The sequence below is a fragment of the Enhydra lutris genome, unplaced genomic scaffold, assembly GCF_002288905.1.
Source record: "Enhydra lutris kenyoni isolate GAN:26980312 unplaced genomic scaffold, ASM228890v2 scaffoldscaffold21, whole genome shotgun sequence".
NCBI classification, from domain to species: Eukaryota; Metazoa; Chordata; class Mammalia; order Carnivora; family Mustelidae; genus Enhydra; species Enhydra lutris.
In genome coordinates this window covers 39105308-39126319 of record NW_019154105.1, presented here as the reverse complement: position 1 = coordinate 39126319, position 21012 = coordinate 39105308, and the positions used below count along the sequence as shown (strand labels likewise).

The following is a 21012-nucleotide window of genomic DNA, read 5'->3' as shown; positions in this document are numbered from 1 at the left end:
CCTAAAGCAACATCAGGAGGAGCTGGGGTCCAAGTAGGGCATGTCTGCTCCCTACGTTTGTTGCATTTCTTCAAACTATGTTTCCTTATTTGGGTTCTTGGGAAATGTGACCCTTAGATTTTAAGATTCTAGATTAGCTGAGGAACCTGTAACTGTGCAGGATACTTTTTTTTTTTTTTAAACCAAGAAAACTTCTATGTGTAGAAGGACTGAACAGGCGACAAGGGAAATAACCATTATTTTCACAACTTTTATCTTTCAGTGAAGAAGAATAAATAGGGGTAAATGTTCAAGGAAAAGATCTATGTGGAAAAATATTTTTTATTTTTTTAAATTTTTTTAAAGATTTTTTATTTATTTGAGAGAGGGAGAAATCACAAGTAGGCAGAGAGGCAGGCAGAGAGAGAGGGGGAGAAGCAGGCTTACTGACAAGTAGAGAGCCTGATGCGGGGCTCGTTCCCAGGACCCTGAGATCATGATCTGGGCCGAAGGCAGAGTCTTAACCCACTGAGCCACCCAGGCACCCTGGAAAAATATTTTTTAAATCTGATCATTAAATTAACTTCTTTTAAGAGACTAAAGGCATTTTATTTGTTTGAAAGAGATCCAAACAGCTCAATCCCAAACCCCAAGGAAATAACACCTTTTACGTGCTTTTCTTTTTGCTTTGAGGGGCTCAATTAGGGCACGGAAACATGCATTAATCCCAAAGTATCTAATGACTTTTGAGTGCAAACAGATTTTCTCCTTTCCTGAAAAGACTGAACTTCAAGTCAAGATTGATGCTATGTTCTCCCCACCCCGCAAGGTGAGAAGGAAAACAAAGAGCCGCTTTCCTGAAAGATGCGAGGTCTTTTTTATTGATGCTCAGAGGTCATCGTGCAGTCCTTTAAATTAACCAGGACACCCCATCAGTTCCCAAACCACTGGAATTTGATTGTGTTACTAGAAAGTCTAGTTACCATGGCTCCAGACATAATTGGTCCTGGGCTCACTTTAAGGGTATTAAAAGTGAACTTGTAAGACTAATTTGAGGTTGTGATTTACCATGTGGACTTCTGTATACACTTTTAAAACTGCTTGGTTAGGTGAGGGATAAGAAAATAAGTGGTATTAAGCATATTTAATTGGATGGTCAATGACATTATTAAAACTCTTTAAGAAAAGTTATAATATAAAACTTAAAGAAGGAGCACAGGGTTACTCATAATGTTTTCTTAGCAGAATATGATTTTTACTATGCTTTCCAAAGATTACTGTTGTGCTTTTGAAGCCAAAGAAGTAACTAATGTACTTAATCACATTAAGACACAAGAAAACAAATGTTATAATTAATATAAAACAAATAAAATCCTAACCTACCTCTATATTTCTCCGGGCTTGGGTTGTACTTCTCTCATGCTGGATGGGAATTAGAGGCAAACCTCCAATTTTGGGATTTTTGGTTATAGACCGTTTTCGTTCCTTTCCAGCTGGTGGCCGTATATCATTTTCATGCTGTGGAAACACAATTTCTTGCTGTTGGTGTGTGATTTTATTACGTGGTATATCATGTTAGAATCACTTGGCTCCTTTTCCATATATCCAAATCAAATGATCTGCTTTCCACGAGAATGCCATTTGAAATTATGCTGTTGACTCTGACAGGAACACCGCTTCAGGATGTAAAACTCTTAAGTGAACAGAGCTTTGAGGTCTCAGTTCAATTTCTAAGTTTCAAGTACATGGCTTCTGTACTACTTATCAAATCAAAAGGAGGAAAATAATTGAGGAAACTGGCAAATCTCTTTCTGGGAAAAAAATACACTTGTCTGTATTTCTCAGCCCTGTAATCAAAGTAACTATGCATCCATTTTCTCCCTCCACCAAAGAGAACTTTAGTGTAAAAATAATTTAACCCCATAGACCTCAATTCAACCTAAGGCACAGCTATCAGAAAAATTAGCCTCATTTTATGACCTTCTGAAAAATGTTACTTTTTCATCTAACTGAATTCCAAAGAAATTACCTTGCACACAGACATTTATACTGAAAATCACTGTACAACAGAGAATATGGCACATTTGTTTTCAACCTATTGACTACATATTCTGGCTAACTGAAATATAGATATGACTGGAGAGAAATTAATTATGCAATGGGGAGAAATATCCACTGATAAAAATATAAGCCCCTGAGTGATAAATCCTTCAGATATGCATATAAAAGAAAAACCTTAAAAGAATTTTTCTACTCCTCAGTGTAGATTAACTTTTCAGAAGTTGGCAAAAGCAAACTGATTTTCAGACAACAATCTATGAAAGAAATATAGAATACCAATTATAAAATGATAAGCTTTACAGATATTCTGACGAAATGAAAACCTTTTGGCAAAGTATACAGCTAAATGCCTTTTCTTATGATTCAACACATTCCTGTCTTACAGTGTAATTAGTATTTTAATGTGTTTTATAGCAAAGAATTCATTTCAACTAATATTGACTGTGTATCCATAATTAATGGCAAGATTATACTGAGGGACATACTGCCAGACTTGGTGCTTACCAGTGTACATAATCTCATTTAATCTTCAATGATCCTACAGTGTATTCTTTATTACTAGGCTGAGTGTATATGCATTAGATCTGCCCTTGAATTTTAGTGTAGCATTTATTTTGGTTCAGCAAATCTGTAATGGTAGATTAGCAAATATTTCAGAAAGAAAGTTATAAGTTTCATAATGCTATGTTTATGTCACAGCCGCAAACATGGTAAAAATAATTTTGATGTTATATAATTGGGATGTTCCCAACATGTAAAGCTCAAAAAAAAAGTGGCAGGAAAGTACTCATTACCCTTATGGATTATGCTTATACTTGTACTCACTGAGGCATACTATATGTGCCAAATGATATTCAGAGAAATCTAAAAGCAAACACAGTCTCAAATATGTATTTCTTTTTCTGAAAGGATATACTACATTGTGTATACTGGCTAATTAGTTAACAGATTAATCCAAGAGGTATTTTTCCCAACATGCAAAACATTTTATCTAGTAATACATTCTGACACTTTACAGTTATTTATAAGTGACCTTAAGGGTCCTTCTGCTGATGGATCATAGAGCTGAGGATCATACTTTCATTATTATAACCAGTGATCACACCCCAAAATCTTCAGTTCTATCGCCCACTTTCTATTTCTTCCCACCCATCCAGCTTTGAGGCATAACTGACAAAATGGTAGGCTACTGAAAATACACAATGTGATGATTTGATCTATGTATACACTGTGAAAGGATTCTCCTCCATCCAGTCAATTAAGACATCTATCATCTATTTTGGTGAGAACATTTAAGTGCTGCTCCTAACAAATTTCAATGATACAGTATAGCATTATCAACTATCTCAACAGTGACCATGTTCTACATGAGCAACTCAAACCTTGTTCATCTTACAGCTGAAAGTTTTTACCCTTTTGCCAACTTTCCCTGCTTCCCCTACCCACCCAGCAACACATTTTCCGCTGTTTCTAGGAGTTCGACTTTTATTTTGAGATCCCACATATAATACTGCAATCTTTGTGTGGCTTATTTCACTCAGCATAATGCCCTCCATGTTCACCTGTGTCGTCATAGATGACAAGAGTTCTTTCTTATTTAAGGATGAATAATATTTAGTTGTGTGTGCACTTTCTTTATCCATTCATCCTTGGACTTAGGTCATTAGACATGATCCAAGGTCATTTTTGTACCTTTGCAATTGTGAAAAATGCTGTAAGAACTTGAGTTTGCTTCTTACTCTTTCTGAGCTTGACCTCTTACCTTTCCAGCTAACAATTTAGTTTCATTCACTTCTTTGGACTCCTTGAGACCTCCAATCTATTCTCTACCATCATTCTACTTTCCACATCTTCCTCCACTTCCTTGATAGCCTGTCATAGGTTTCATAGTCATTAAGTATGCTCACCTGCTTATCAATATCTTCAATTCCTGTGCTCCTTCTCCTTTCATCATACTTGCCTGGCAGAGCCCCCAACCTAGTTATACCCAATTCTACTTACTCTATGGGTGCCTACCAATTGATGAAGAAAGAAAAAAAGATGGTTACTCTATAGATTTATCTCATTTTAAATTTAACCTTAAAGTCAGGCAAGAGCTCAGCATTAAGTTGAAGTTCTACTACAGGACAATCGTCTTTCTCACTCTCTGAAGATTATTTCTCACCTCTCCTCTGCCCCTATACTTTGAATATCCCACCCTAACTCACTGAAGGTGAGCTCACTGATTTAATTTTAAACATTACTAGTAATCACTGAAGAATTTCATTTTCCCTCCATGAAATATACTACTCTCCCTGCATCTTTTAGCCATATAAGCGTGTCTGCTCAGGGCCTCTGCTGGTCTGATAATCACCTTCCTCAAAATAAAGTAAGATAAAAACAGAGAGGGAGGCAAACCATAAGAGACTCTTAACTACAGAGAACAAACTGAGGGTTGATGGAGGGTGGGGGTGGAGGTATGGGTAAAACAGCAATGGGCATTAAGGAGGGCACTTGTGATGAGCCCACTGTATGTGGGGTATGTAAGAGATGATTCACTACATTCTACTCCTGAAACTAATGATACACGATATGTTAACTAACTTGAATTTAAATAAAAACTTAGAAGGAAAAAAATCACTTTCCTCTTCAATTTTTTCTTCCAATTACTGAATTTTCTCTATTAGTGTATGTTGAAAGTATATACCTTCCCACCTTAAGGACATATAAATTGAAACCCCAAAACCTACCCTGACCTCCTCTTTTTCTCTAACCACACAGCCTCATTTATCTGCATAGCAAATTCCTTGGCTGGATTTTCTATTCCAATCATCTGTTTTTTTCTTCCTCTCAACCCTTCACATTACTTTTGTTTTCTTTTTTTTCTCTTCTGCTTGACCTTTAGAGTTTGGAATGTCCCAGGGCTTATTCTTCCATCCATTTCTTTCTTTCTCTCTCTACACCATACTCCCCTTTCATTTTAGATTTGCCTATCTACCCCAAATCCAGAGCTTTCAATGCAAACTGAATACTGACTTCCCCCAAATTTACACTGCATTCCCAAATTTCACCTGAGCATTTGTTTTTTAAAATAAACTCTATACCCAATGTGGGGCTTGAACTCACAACTCTGAGATCAAGAGTCACACGTCCTTCTAACTGAGCCAGCCAGGTACCCTTTGTCTGAGTTTTTGATCTATACATCCAATCTGCTATTCAAATAAATATTTATTTGTGTGTCTAACAGGCATCTCCAATTTCATAGGCTGAAACAGAACTCTCAGTTTTCTTCTGCATCTCTGATCTTATCACTTCTATTTGCCAGTTGCCCAAGGCTTAAACAAACAGACAAACAAAAACAAAAAACAAACCCTAGGGCTCTTGATTAGTACTCCTCTCAAAGTATTGTAGCCAATCAATCTGTAAATTCTGTTGGCTCCTCTTTCAACCACTCTTGAATCTTAATGTCTCACTATGTCCACTGCTACCACCCTAGCCGGAACTGCCATCTTCCACACAGCTGTTCTTCCTGCTGCCATCTTGGACTCCCAACAGTGTGCCCACAACAAACTAAATTATTATTTCTTCAGTTAATATAAGTCAGATCAAATCCTTCTCTTGTTCCCCACACTCCGAACTGGGATTATATGATCTGTTTAGTGCCTTCCTCATCTTTTACATCTTCCTGCAACACAGCCTTTCAGGATGTTCATGGAACAAAGTTGTGACCACATCTCAGGACCTTGTACTTGCTGGCCCCTGTAACTGGAATGCTCTTCCCACTCCTGCATACCTGCATGATTTGCTCCCTAATTTCAGACAGGTCTCAACACACCTGTCAGCTATTCAGAAAGGCATTTTCCTGAGAATCTTTCCTAGTTAGTGCCCTTCTTTACCTCAGTCACACTCATTCCTTCTCCTTTTTTTTTTTTTTTAAAGATTTTATTTATTCATCTAACAGACAGAGATCACAAGTAGGCAGAGAGGCAGGCAGAGAGACAGGGAGGAAGCAGGCTCCTTGTTGAGCAGAGAGCCCGATGCGGGGCTTGATCCCAGGACCCTGGGATCATGACCTGAGCTGAAGGCAGAGGTTTTAACCCACTGAGCCACCCAGGTGCCCCTCCTTCTCCTTTTTATCAAACTAATATCTGTTTGAAATTCTGTCAAATTGTTTATGTTCTCTCCCCTTTCTTATAACTTCTGAGAGAGAGAGAGTGAGCACACAAGCAGGGGGAGAAGCAAAGGAAGAGGGAGAAACAGGATCCAGCAGAGCAGGGAGCCTGATGTGGGGCTCCATGTACTTCTGTAAGTGGCATTGGGTTCTCTGGTGCAGGTATCCACACAGGTTTTATAAGACTGACAGAACCCTTCTTCTCACTGAGTTTACGTTTTAGTAGGAGAGGCAGATACGAAAAATCTAATCACACAACACTTTCTAGTTAGAAATACACCTGGCGTACAGAATGTTCAGGGTTCCGACAGCCTGAAGATCTGACTGGTCTGAAGATCAGGGAGAATTCCTCTGAGAATGTGACACATAAATGAAAATCAAGAGGGCTTCTGAATCAGGGGTGCAGATGGCTATGGATACTAGAAAAGTATTCTGCACACCCCAAAGAACTCCTTGTAAGGAGGACTTGTGTGTGTGTGTGTGTGTGTGTGTGTGTGTGTGTGTGTTAACATGTATAAATCAGCATTTGCTAGTTTCCTATCTGTCTTCCTATGGAGGTGAGCCATTAAATCCTTAAATCCAAGAAGGCCTTTGTGTTTGTCTAAGTCCAAAGAAGTGGAATGAGCAGAGGAAAAGTAACCGGGCTGAATTTCTAGGGCCAGGACAATGAAGGATAAGTGAGGCAAGGAGAAAGAAGTTGGCCATGAGAGCAACCTCTGCTTTCTGGCTATTTCTACTTATACTTTGATTTTTAAACAAGCCTAGTGACTTCAGTTATAAAAACAAACAAAAAATCAATGTAGTTATACCACAGACACTGTAATAGTTTTGACTCTATGGTTCCAATTTTACTAAAACACTTCAAATCTAGTTTGCTTTCTTTTTAAAGAGTTAAATAACAGAATTTCTGAAAAGTCACAAATTAAAGGGAAAGTGTCTAAAAAAGTTAAGTCTTTTTCTGTCTTTGTGTTTTCAGGTAGTAACAGTAGCATCAGACTGAGAAGAGCAGGGTTTATTGACCACTGGAAAGGTTAATAAATTAAGAGAGAAAAATGATTTTCAAAACAAATAAGGGCCAGATCTGGGGGTGAATTAACTTCCCACTTATAAGAGAAACAGAGAGAAACAGAGAAGTACGTCCTCAGTAATAGAGTGGCAACTTAATCGTTACTAGTGAATTTCAATGCTCTTGTGGGAAGGATTGCTGGGAATTCAGCCAGACAAGGTGCAAGGTGGAACCAATCCTATTAATGAGACTATTTAACCCTTCCCCCAAAGACACAATCCTCCTGTAGGGAGGTGACTAAATGGGGAATTGAGTATAGGTATTAGCCTCTGGCATCCCTGGGTTTAAACCACTAACTAAAAGTAAGGTGCCCAGCAAGTGAGAGAATCTTTATACCTTTATTCCCTCAACAACAAGCAACACTATGCATGGTTTGTTGGAAAGAATGCAGGAGTTAACTCTTCTGAAGAACCCAGCACGCAGTAAGTATTAAAGGAATGTGGGCTCCTGTCCTTATTTCTGGAAAGGCTAGGGTGGGGAGCAGGGGAGTAGGTGGCCATAGGGAGGACAAGAAGGAAAACAGCACGCTTTTCTAAATAAAGTCGAATGCGGGACTCTGGTAAAACAAGCTCCTCTTTCCAACACACTACCATCTTGAAGCTGTGCACCTCTCCTGAGGTAAGGAGTAGCTGGAGTGCCAGGAAGGAAGCCTCAACAAAGAAAGTAAGCTCTCTTTCAAAGAGTAATAGGTACATCTGGATTCTCATATATTTAAAAAATACATAAATGAGAAAAGTAGAGCATACACATAAAACTCATTAAAAATGCTTGTCCATCACACTAACATTTCCTATGAGCAGTGGTTACACTTTGTTGGAGAGCTGAAACAGAGATCATACCTGGGCAATGAAGACATTGGCCATCCACTCCATCTGAGTTTGTAGACTATCACAACAAATGTGCCTGTAAAACAAGGTTTATCGAATACATAATTCAGAAAGATAGCAGACTGTTCTCCCGTGTATTTGTTTGGTTATTAATGATTGGAGACCTCTTTGGATTTCTCCTGATTCATGACTTAATGCAATCAAAATGGAAGTATTTCAGTATAAGTTGCTTTAGGCTTCTGTTAAATGTACAATAGCAAAATAATAGTAAAATATGCTAGTTTAAACAAAATACAGCTACAGGCTTTGGGAACTGCTGAAAAATGATCAGCAATATTTGTGGAAAGGCAGAAAGGCCACCGTCATTTCCTTTTTCAGGTACATGATGTTAAACATCTTTTTCCCCAGAAACTCTGAGCCTAAGAAGAAAAATATGTGCACATTTTCTTAATAGCAGACTTTTAAAAAAGGCTTAGACAGTCTCCATCATAAGGATTATAAACATTAATACCCATAAGACTTGTGAAAAATGAACTAAATGAAAAACTACTACAGCATGTTCAATAACACTGATTCAGTAGCCTTTTATTAAAAACCTGAGTAAAACAGAGATCTTGCCCTCAAGGTTCACCTAGTCTATCATAGGAGCTAGGCATGTAAACAAATAAATTAGAACACAGTGAGAAAAAGAGAAAGTCAAGTTGAACACAAAAAGGAGCACACTTGGGGATGCAGTAAAGGATTCTTACAAAAGGAAAATTCTGTAAGTGATGTTAGACATGGACATTTCAAGGTAATTATATATTTTTATTCCTGTATCAAAAACAATTACAAAAATGTTAAAACGAAATTTGTAAAAAAAAATTCTTGCTTCCTTCATTAGATTCTCACAAAAGTATTGTCCCTTTCCATTACCATGTCCCAAAACCCAGTCTTCTCTATAATTAAGCACCCATGTATGCAAAATACTACAGATACCGAGAAGAAATAAGTAATGATTAGAGGTGAGAGTTAACTGATAAGACTTTGGGGGCATGTGAGCTATAGCTTGAAAGAAGAATGACAGTTGAGTCCGCCACATCAGCAGGAAGAGGATGGGAGCAGCATATAGTGTGGAAGAAGGCTCACTAAAGGGACTACAGACGTTAACATGGAAAGATGAAGGAATAAGGAATGTACTGTGAATTAAAGATAGATTGCTGTTTTATCTTTAAGCCAAAAAAAAAAAAAAAAAAGAAGGAAGCCATGGGAGACAAGGCTGATGGAGCCTCATATTAAAGGGTCTTGTGTGCTGTGCCAACAATCCTGCACTTTATCCTTCTGAAGACAGTTAATGCAGGAAAGAAACACAATGCATTTTAGGAAGCCCCTTTGGTGGCTGGATAGAGCATATTCTAGAAAACAAAAGTAAAATTAGATGCATAAAGAGCATCTAGGATAACTGGAATAACCCACACAGATGAAGGCATGGCCTGATCAGAGAGACAATTAAGAGGCAGATCCCATATGGTTTAGTGGTTGGTTAGATGCAGCTAAGGTGGGAGGAAGAGACATATAGTACAATCTCCAGGGAGACCAGCTAGGTCTTGTGACATCAATGTAAAATACATATTTGCAAAGAAAAGGTTTGAGGCCAAGATTTTTTTTTTTAATACAAAGTTTTGGCTAGTTCTTATCCTTTATATAAAACTGAATTCAGCCTGCTTATCCCACACTCACATAATAACTAGGGAGAAATCAGACGTAGTTTCTCTTAGGAGGGCACTAGCAAGTAGGACACCTGGGATTGAAATGGACCTAAATCTTGAAGCAAATCTATTTTCTTCTTCTCAAAGTATTCAAAAGAATTTTTTAACTTCACTTTGGTGAAACATTTCCTATCTGTAGTTCTATCTGCCAATAACATTATTTGTTTATTAAAGTTATCGATATATCAAATCCCAAAACTGCCAGCTGTTAACTTACCAGTGATGTTTTTCAGAATACGCTGTCAATCCCCAACTACATTACATGGGGGGAAAAAAAAACACACATATTAAAAAAGAGAAATCATACAAAACCAAAAACAGGATTATTAGATATTAAGGAGCAGGGACTCAATGGTGGCAATGTATAACAGAACCGAAAAACTCACACATCATGATTCAATGGATATGACTGATCTAGAGTTGAATGATAAATGAAGGGTTTGGCTACAAATTTAAATATGCTCAAGGAAGAGGGAGGGAAGGGATCTTATGACATCATGGGAAAGTGAAGGAAATCTCTCAGAAGATACTCTTGGCTGAGGAAGGATAGATATCTAGTAAAACAGCCAAAACAAGATATAAACCTTCTCCTACTGATATTGTGGGAAATTAAATAATGTGTCAACAGCAGCACAGGTGTATGTGCTGGGTTTACAAATAAAGCATATAGGCAAAAATGAGAAAAATTTTCAGTAATAGAAACCCAAAGTAAGTATCTAACAGTTCATGAAAATGTTTTGTAAGTATTTGTGAAAACATTAATTAGCTAATCACATCAATCTGTGATTAGAAAGTATGGCATAAACCACATGCTGGCATGATTCAAATGTTGAAGAGGAGGACACTGCCTGCGTACTAGTGGGTTTACTATCAAATTTGGCAAAAAAAAAAAAAAAAAGGGCAAATTACACAGCCACGCATCAAGAAGCTATTTTCTTATATGTAGAATTGGCTGGAACATTCCTTATGCCCCCAGGTTGTGAGACTGATCAAGGAATGGAATGTGGAGAAAAACCCAGGTGTTTTTGAATAGACAGGGCCTTCTGGGGATTTCTTGTTTTACACAAGAGATGCCATCACCAAGGAATTTGACTTCAGTAGGAATATTATGCTTTTTTATCTGCCCACAGAAGTTCCCGCAATCTGCAACAGGTCTCCTGCCATGTCCGTGGCAGCTCAAAGATTTTGTCTGTAGCTTAACTTATAAAAAGCCTGGTTAATGTCTCTGACCTCCAAATCCTTGCATAGATACATATTCCTAAAACTTTCACTTTTCAAAAACCCTTCCCTTTCAAACTTTACCTTGTTGGAGGCTTCATTTTCTTTTTCACTCCAAGATAAAACTTCAGTGAACCAAGAGAAAACATTTTGTCATATTTACTACTCTGTAAGGAAAACAAAATAATCTGTAATTAAACAGACTTTAAAAATATCTTTATATATATATATTTTTTAAAGATTTTATTTATTTATTTGACAGACAGAGATCACAAGTAGGCAGAGAGGCAGGCAGAGAGAGAGGTTGAGGCAGGCTCCCCGATGAGCAGAGAGCCCGATGCGGGGCTCGATCCCAGGACCCTGGGATCATGACCTGAGCTGAAGGCAGAGGCTTAACCCACTGAACCACCCAGGTGCCCCAAAATATCTTTATATTTTGAGTATTAATGACTGGATTCAGAATCAGTTTCTCCAATGTTTTATGGATGTTATACTAAGTTTTTAGTACATGAAGATTATTCTGATTACAATGTTATAAATTTAAATAGAAAATTTTAAATATACATGCATGTTTATGTATGTGTGTACATGTATACACAGACACAATAATTTTTTATTCAAGACACCTGGAACCAGATATAAATCAGAACTGATAATTTTTCATTTTTTTCTCATATTTGAAAAATAGAATAATGTCAATATTATGTAATCCCATCAATGTTGTCCGGGAACAGCACCCAGTATTCATGTAACTAAGACAACTACCTTCATGTTAGGTTTTGTTGCCAAATGCATTATGATTTTCTGTATTTTGTGGATTCCATACTAGGAGCTTTTATGGGTATATATTGAACTATCTCAAGTATCCATATTAATAACATTTTAAGCAAATAATTAATGTAAGTAAACTATTAAAAACTTACATTTATTCTGGATCAATGATCTATTCTACATACACATCCTGACATATTTATCTGTAACTAATATTTTTTAAAAATCTTGGAACATAGACCATCATGTAAAACTTGAATCATTATCCTCTAATTTCAAAACTTATACCAAACACACACACACACACACACACACACACACAAAACTGATACCAAACCAAACACACACGTTACACATAAAGGTAACAACCTTGGAAATGATTATTAACACATGCTTTCCCCACACCCTAATAATTCTGAAGGAAATCTTCTGTTTAAAGTGTTAGGCATATAGCATTAAGAACTAAGAGCAAGGGGTTTGGGATCACAGAAACTTGGGTGCAAATCTGGCTTGCTACTTAGTTTGTGAGCTCACGTTACTCTGCTCTGCTCTTCTTGTTAGTAAAGAGGGATAATAAAAATATCAAGTGTCTCATAGGGTTATTATTAAGTGAGTAAGGGGTTTCTGGGCAGTTCAGTTGGTTAAGCGTCTGACATCGGCTCAGGTCATGGTCTCAGGGTCCTGGGATCGAGCCCCATGTCCACATCTGGCTCCTTGCTCAGCGGGAGTCTGCTTTTCACTTTGCCCCTCCCCCTCTTTATATTCTTTCTCAAATAAACAGAATTTTTATTTTTTTATTTTTTTAAATAAATAGAATTTTTAAAAAAGAAGATAAAGTAAGTAAAGGAGTACTATGAAGGTTTATTCTACAGACTAAATGAGAAAAATGTCTATTAAACATTTAGTCCAGTAATCAGCATTAGTGTGCAATGAATTATTATTATTATTATTATTAGGAACTTAGAACATATTGCTTCAGAGACCCAGGAATACAGACAAATTGTTAGGATCCTAGAACAGTATGCAAAAGCCCACTTAGCAAATATTGGCTAAAATTTAGTACTAAGTACAATTAGCTGAAATTAGTACTAACTTCTATAAAAGTTAAACTGTTACTGTGAAGTTTTTTCTTCATGAAAGCAGTTGAATTTGAAAAGTAAAAGATGGAAAATATATTTAAAATTAAAACTGCCTTTCATAGAGAAAACAGGTTAAGAAAATATAGAGGAAATATAAAGGCAAAAACAAGCAAGAAGATGATCAGGAGTAAAGCTTGGGTGACCAGTGCTCTAAGGCATCGATGAGACCTGGAACGTGCCTGGTGAATTTACTCCTAGTCAGTATAACAATGTCTGCTATTATCATCACGGTAGAGAATTTAGAATAGTTATTTTGGATATTTTTTTCTCTTATGGCTAGATTTTTAGAAATGGAATCACTGGGCTAAAGGCTAGGAACATGTTTAAGATTAAGATTTTAGGGGTGCCGGTGGCTCAGTCGATTGAACACTGACTCTTGATTTTGGCTCAGATTGTGATCTTGGGGTCATGGGATCGAGCCCTACATTGGGCTCCACGTTCTACATGGTGTCTGCTTGTCCCTCTCCCTCTGCTCCCCTACCTCCCACTCACACTCTTGTTCTCTCTCAAATAAATAAATACATAACATCTTTAAAAAATAAGATTTTGGCCAGATTGATAGTGTACATTTACTTACAATTAAACATACACTCATATATTCATTAGCAATTTTCACTTTTGATTTGGTTCACAATTTATCTTTCTGTTTGAATTAGTTTCGTATATATGAAATAAGAAATTTCCCTGTCTTTTTAAATGAAATATTCTATACAAACTGCTGTTTGCCTTAATTCTGCTGTTTCCTTTTACTAGTTTTAGGAAGTCATATTGCTCTTTTCTTTTGAATTTTCTTAACTATCTCACTTTAAAGGGTTCTCACATGGCTGACAAATACTGAATTGATGGCCATGTAATTTGAAGGGCTACTATTTTTAAAGTTTTACTTCTTTTGTCAATCTGGAATAGATGAGAGTTTAAACTGAAAATTTTTAAGAATTACCCCAGGCCTATTTATTAAACAAACATTTTAAAATTTTTTTATTAATTTTTTATTAACATACAATGTATTATTAGTCCCAAGGGTACAGGTCTGTGAATCGCCAGGTTTACACACTTCACAGCACTCACCATAGCACATACCCTCCCCAGTGTCCATGACCCCACCACCCTCTCCCTACCCCTCTCCCCCCGACCCCCCTCAGTTTGTTTTGTGACATTAAGAGTCTCTTATGGTTTGTCTCCCTTCCGATCCCATCTTGTTTCATTTATTCTTTTCCTACCCCTCAAATCACCCCCCATTGCATCTCCACTTCCTCATATCAGGGAGATCATATGATAGTTGTCTTTCTCCGATTGACTTATTTCACTAAGCATAATACCCTCTAGTTCCATCCACGTCGTCGCAAATGGCAAGGTTTCATTTCTTTTGATGGCTGCATAGGATTCCATTGTGTATATATACCACTTCTTCTTTATCCATTCATCTGTTGATGGACATCTAGGTTCTTTCCATAGTTTGGCTATTGTGGACATTGCTGCTATAAACATTCAGGTGCACGTGCCCCTTTGGATCATTACATTTGTATCTTAAGGGTAAATACCCAGTAGTGCAATTGCTGGGTCATAGGGTAGTTCTATTTTCAACTTTTTGAGGAACCTCCATGCTGTTTTCCAGAGTGGTTGCACCAGCTTGCATTCCCACCAACAGTGTAGGAGGGTTCCCCTTTCTCCGCATCCTCGCCAGCATCTGTCATTTCCTGACTTGTTAATTTTAGTCATTCTGACTGGTGTGAGGTGGTATCTCATTGTGGTTTTGATTTGTATTTCCCTGATGCCGAGTGATGTAGAGCACTTTTTCATGTGTCTGTTAGCCATCTGGATGTCTTCTTTGCAGAAATGTCTGTTCATGTCCTCTGCCCATTTCTTGATTGGATTATTTGTTCTTTGGGTGTTGAGTTTGATAAGCTCTTTACAGATTTTGGATACTAGCACTTTATCTATATGTCGTTTGCAACATTCTCCCATTCCATCAGTTGTCTTTCGGTTTTGGTAACTGTTTCCTCTGCTGTGCAAAAGCTTTTGATCTTGATGAAGTCCCAATAGTTCATTTTTGCCCTTGCTTCCCTTGCCTTTGGCGATGTTCCTAGAAAGAGGTTGCTGCCTGTGCTCTCCTCAAGGATTTTGATGGATTCTTTTCTCACATTGAGGTCCTTCATCCATTTTGAGTCTGTTTTTGTGTGTGGTGTAAGGAAATGTTCCAGTTTCATTTTTCTGCATGTGGCTGTCCAATTTTCCCAACACCATGTATTGAAGAGACTGTCTTTATTCCATTGGACATTCTTTCCTGCTTCGTCGAAGATTAGCTGACCATAGAGTTGAGGGTCTATTTCTGGGTTCTCTATTCTGTTCCATTGATCTATGTGTCTGTTTTTGTGCCAGTACCATACTGTCTTGATGATGACAGCTTTAAACAAACCTTTCTTTAGACATACATTTATGGTGGCATTTGTTTGGCATTTATTTGTCAAAAACAAATCTTAATATACAAGTAGGTCTTTTACCTGACTTGATGGTACCATTGCTATCTCTGTTCATTTTTATGCCAGGATCATATTATTTCAGCTATTTCAGCTTTACTGTACACCATAATTGTTGGATGGAATATACAACACACTTATTTTGTCTTTTATACACCAAGCTGTTTGCAAGTATCTTATCTGTTTACGCTTTGAGGTGATTATCAAATCAGTTCTGCCAGATTCTAAAAATAATCCCTTTGGGAATTTGAAAGGCATTACATGAAACCTATTGATAAATATTAATAGACTTTACATACATTTTATTTCTATCAGTGAAGTTCTATAGTTTCCCTTATAACGTCTGTACTTCTTGCTAAGGTCATTTTCCGGTAGTTTATGTGCTTTGTCTTTTTATTCCAAATGAGGACTGGTTTTGGGTGCTGATTTTGTAGCATGCTACCCTACTTCATGTTAAGGAAAAGCACTGAAGTCTAATATAGAACAGTGAGGGAGCTTTGTAAGGCAGTGAGTATTCCATGTCGGAAAGAGTCAAAGCAAGGAGAACTTAGGGCTGTATCCACAGCAGTGGCGCCTCCCGGCCACAACTGTCCGGAGAGGACATCAGACCACAGCTGAGGTGGAAAGCCCTCCTCCTGGCTGAGACGGCGCTTCCCTGGGGCTCAATCCTGAGGGAGGTGGCCAGGTAAGGTGAGGTGAGAGCCAGAACAATGGGATTTGCACAGTTCAGGATGAGACAAACCGTGCTGAAGCAGGTAGTCTGCATTTACAACAGGATATCATAATTCCAAGACTGCCTACATTTTGGTGTACTTTAGGCAATAGAAGGTCTGAAGTCATACAACAGATTCTCAAGCCACTCCTGACATGCAGGCTCATTACTTTATACCATATATTCTGTCCAAAACGAACACTAATGACAGAATTTGAGAAGAAAACAGCAGTGGTGGAAAGAAAGCTTTTTTAAGTTTCTGTCTTTAAACTGAATATGCATAAAGTAGAACTGTAAGGACACTAATGGAAAGTTCTATAAAAAGAAATCTCATTTGGCAAGATAACTTTACTGTTGGTTTATTACAATTCTCTCTTTTGGTATGTGTATTTTCTGGAGAATTTCTTCAGAAAGTCCAATATACTAGACTGTTAGGAAGTCTCTAATGTGTTACTTCAGGCACTATAATTCAAAATAAAGTTTTTAACTAAGCCAATTAAACTAGTGTGCTTAAAAAACTATTCTTGCTCCTAAAAGGAGTCTGCTTATTAGTGCATGCAACTTTTAATGACCCCTCCCTTAGCCACTTGTTTTTTTCACACCATTAACAGTATAATGGTGATATTCTTTGAAATGTCTCACCTTTTATGTAAATCAAGTCTGAAAACATTTTAATTAACATTTTCTATGCAGGGAAAACTCAAAACAAAATATATCTTCCCCTGTGTATTACCCTAATTTGTTGTTAATGAGCATTCATAAATTATCTCTAATTAACACCTAGTCTTTTTAAATATACTTTTCAATTTGTAATTTCCACTTCATTCTCAGTAAATCATTTTCTAAGTATATACAGTCACACATATATTAATGGCAACTGTCAAAACCAGAGCCAAATGTTTATTCAAATAAGTTAGGAGATTTTCACTATTGCTTATTTACTGTAAAATAATTGGAAATGTTAACATTGTCAATGACTCTACCATCAATATTAAAAGGGACAGAGCAGCAACATGAAAAACAAAACAGCCGTATAAAATCATGTGTTGAAAATAATGGTAGTTGAAAGAAAACTGTAAATTGAGTCTCCTTGCCTGAATGTGCAAATTAAAGTATCAGTTGCATTAATTTATTCTGACAGATGTACAAATACAACTTTTAAGCACAATAATTATAAGGCCATAACCTGAGCTCACTGTTATAAAAACAAAATGGGTTCAGTGTCCTTAAAAAGCACTGACAAATAGTGTATCTCACTTACATATGGAATCTAAAAAAGTCGAAATCATAGCAGAAAGCAGAATGGTTGTTGTCAGGGGTTGGGAGCAGGGGAAATGGAGAGATGCTGGTCAAAGCGTATAAAATTACAGTTATGCTGAATGAATGTCCTAGAGAGCTAAGGTACAGCATGATGACTATATTTAATATTGTACCGCATACCTTAAATTCGCTAAGAGAGTATACCCTAAATGTTACCACCACTCCCAACACTCACACAGAGCGCCAACAAATAACTGTGTGAGGTAATGGATATGTTAATTAGTTTGACTGCAGTGATCATTTCACAATGTGTAATGAATGTATCAAAACATCACCTTGTACAATGTAAATATATACATTTTTTTTTGTCAATTACACCTCAATAAAGCTGGGAAAAGGAAGTATTTCAAATGTCAAAAAACAAAAAAAAAAACACTCTTTAAGACAAACTTGATACTGTCACTGTATGAATTATCTTAGACTGAGCAGATTCAACCTTTCAAAAACATATAAATTCCTAAAACATATTCTGTTAAAGGGTATGAGATTCTCTGTCACAAAATCAATCCATCTGAAAAAAAAAAACCACTTGTCCATGAATAAGCTTCCTGTGGCAGATTTTTAAATTTATATCAGCTTGGGGGAAAACACTATAAAAAATTAATTGTATGGATTGTCATATTTGGGAATCTTTGGTACTGCCTAAATAAAAAACAAAACAAAACAAAACAAAAAACTTATCCCCTAACTTAAAATAATGCAAAATTACTATTTGTTTAGTAAATTCCTGCATGGAGCCTTTGGAGTCTAATACTTGGGAATGAACACTCTGTTGCTTACTGGCTATGGGATCTTGGGCAAGTTATAGAATATCTTGATAAACTCCCTTTTTCATCTGTAAAGTGGGAATAATTATAGTACTAATTTCACAGGGTTATGATAAAGATAAAATGAGATAATACAAGTGAAATGTATAGAACTCTACTTTTTATAGAGCAACTGCCTGAATGCTGGTTGTTGCCATAACGGCAGAACTGCTATTACTAACTACTGACTACTAGTCGTTTGTTTCTGGTAACCTTCTGTTGCTACACAATATAAGTCTTGGTTCCACAGTGGGACCAAAAAGTTCAGGTTCATTTTCAAATACCCTAAGCAGATATCCAACTACAAAAGTGACCCTTTAACCAACATATTATGTGTATAAAAGGGCAAGGATTAAGGAAATCTGTCCAACAAATATCAAAGTGCGTGACCCACTGAAGAAAACCAAAGAAAATTCAATCAGATTCAGTTCTAGATGGCTAGAATAATCAGCTGTGACGTCCTGAATTTACTTTCATGAACACAAATCTAAAAGTTCATGAACCTTAAAATCTGATGTGTTCAGTTCACACAGGCCCAAATTCTTCTGTGCCTCACTTCTGCAAACTCCACTCTTCGTCTACTAGAAAAATTGCAGGGTGATAATAAATAACAACCATTTGATACGCACACAGACTCCCTGCTGGGTCCATCAGATGGAATAATAAGGTGAGAGTCTGAGTACAGTATTTACTATAGCTCTCTGCATAGATGAGGGCTGCAGGAGTCAGTGCTGTTTTGTTAGCCCCCCTGCCTGGACAGTCCACTGTCCTAATCAAAGGAAGAATGCTACTCAGATTTATTTATGCCCACATGGAGGCCTCTCTGCCGGAGGAACATACAGGGAAGGCGGTCAAAGCATGTGAGGAGCTCAACAGAAGCCATAACAAAATGAGAGCACAAAGCTTTGGAAAGCTGCCTATGAATCCATTCTTCTAACATATTCACAGACATAACTAGTCTGGTCTGTGTTTGTACATCTCTACAACAGATCACAGCAAAGCACCACACAGATCCTGTGTGTCTTTCTTTAGATCCTGCTGTCATACGACGTTTAAATTATTATGTAGGTGTTATTTGAAATTCAAGGAAGTAGAGATGTTACTGCTTACACCCTTGTAATCACCACCCAGAACTGGAGAGAGAACATTTATTTCTCTCATCCTAGAAAGATTCCTACTGACTCCACTGTCCTGCTTCAGCAGCAACCTTTCTCCACACCCCAGGCAGACACTTACTGACTTCTTTCATCATAAATGGTTTTGCCTGTACCTCGACTTCTTATGGACAAACTCATATGATGCTACTTTGTATCAAGCTGCTTTTGCTCAACAAGGACTCAAAGATTCATCCATGTTCATCCATATTCATTAGTATTCATTTTTACTGTCCAGTAATATTCTAGTATATGAATATATCATTCTTTTATTGATGATGAATCATTTGGAATGTTTCCAGGTTTTAGCTTTTATGAGTAAAGCTGCTTATGAACATTCTGGAACAAGTGCTTTGTGGACAGAATACTAGGAATCAATTCCTGGATCATGGGGTAGACGTATGAATAACTTTATTTTTTTAAAACTACCAAACAGTTCTACACAGTGATTGTGTGATCTTATGCTTCCACTAGCAATTTAGGATGATTTTAGTTAATCAAGATCCTTAGTCATACCAGTGAGTATAAAATAGTATTGTGTGGTTTCAATATGCATGCCCCTGGGGACTATTAGGTCAACTGTCTTTAGTTCAATGCTTTATTGGTTATTCCTCCATCTTCTTTCATGTAGTGTCCGTTCAGGACTGCAACCCAATTTTCATTGTGGTTTTTTTTTATTGTTGATTTGTTCTTCATATTCTAGATATGAGTCCTTTCTCAGATATATATACTATGAATATATTTTTCTCTGTTTGGGACTTGCCCATTGATATTCTTCATGAAGTCTTGATGAGCATGCTGCTATTACCAATATATAAGCTATGACTACATATTGTTTCATATTACATGCATGATGTTATTATATGTAATGTTTCATGACTTAAAAGAACATATATTCTTAACTAAGCAATAAAATAATGTGGCATTCAGGATTCATACCATCATCATCATAGTACAGATTCAAGAAATTGAGGTTGAGAGCTTAAGTTATTATTCACACAACCAATTTGGTGGATTAGAGATTTTCACTACTAATCAATAATCAGTATTCTTACAATTCCGTAAATGTATCTATTTCCTCTTTCATTTTTCTATCTCCTCTCCATTCCACAACTCCTTAACAAAAGCTTTTGAAAATTCAAACTTACAGAGATATATCAGTAAGATTCTGTTGATAAATATGATATTACATGAGTCAATTCATTCAACCATATAGGAAATACATTAATCAAATTTATTTTATTATTTGGTTTTTGCCTTTTTATTCCACATTTAATTAATTTCCATTAGCTAAAGTCAAGCCATTTTTGCCTCAGGGCATAACATTCTCTTTTTTATTAATTTAAATTCAATTATCCAATATATAGTACATCATTAGTTTCAAATATAGAATTCAGTAATTCATCAGTTGCATGTAACACCTAGTGCTCATCATGTCATGTGCCCTCCTTAAAGCCAATTATCCAGTCACCCCATCCCCCTACCCACCTCCCCTTCTGCAACCCTGTTTGTTTGTTTCCTATAGTTAAGAGCCTCTCATGGTTTTTCTTCCTGACTTCTTCCCAGTTTTCCCTCCCTTCCCCT

General features: G+C 36.9%; 1 protein-coding gene across 2 annotated transcripts in view; it reads right to left on the bottom strand.

The window, feature by feature from the left end:
* Positions 1-21012, bottom strand: part of LOC111149134 (ArfGAP with RhoGAP domain, ankyrin repeat and PH domain 2) — a 185229-nt gene that overhangs the window by 8845 nt on the left and 155372 nt on the right. For both annotated transcript variants that reach the window (XM_022506074.1, XM_022506073.1), the window contains 4 exons: positions 11134-11216; positions 10049-10084; positions 8096-8159; positions 1363-1497 (listed from right to left, as the gene is read on the bottom strand). In XM_022506074.1, coding sequence (XP_022361782.1) covers positions 1363-1497; positions 8096-8159; positions 10049-10084; positions 11134-11216 — 318 coding nt within the window. The remainder of the gene's footprint in view (positions 1-1362; positions 1498-8095; positions 8160-10048; positions 10085-11133; positions 11217-21012) is intronic.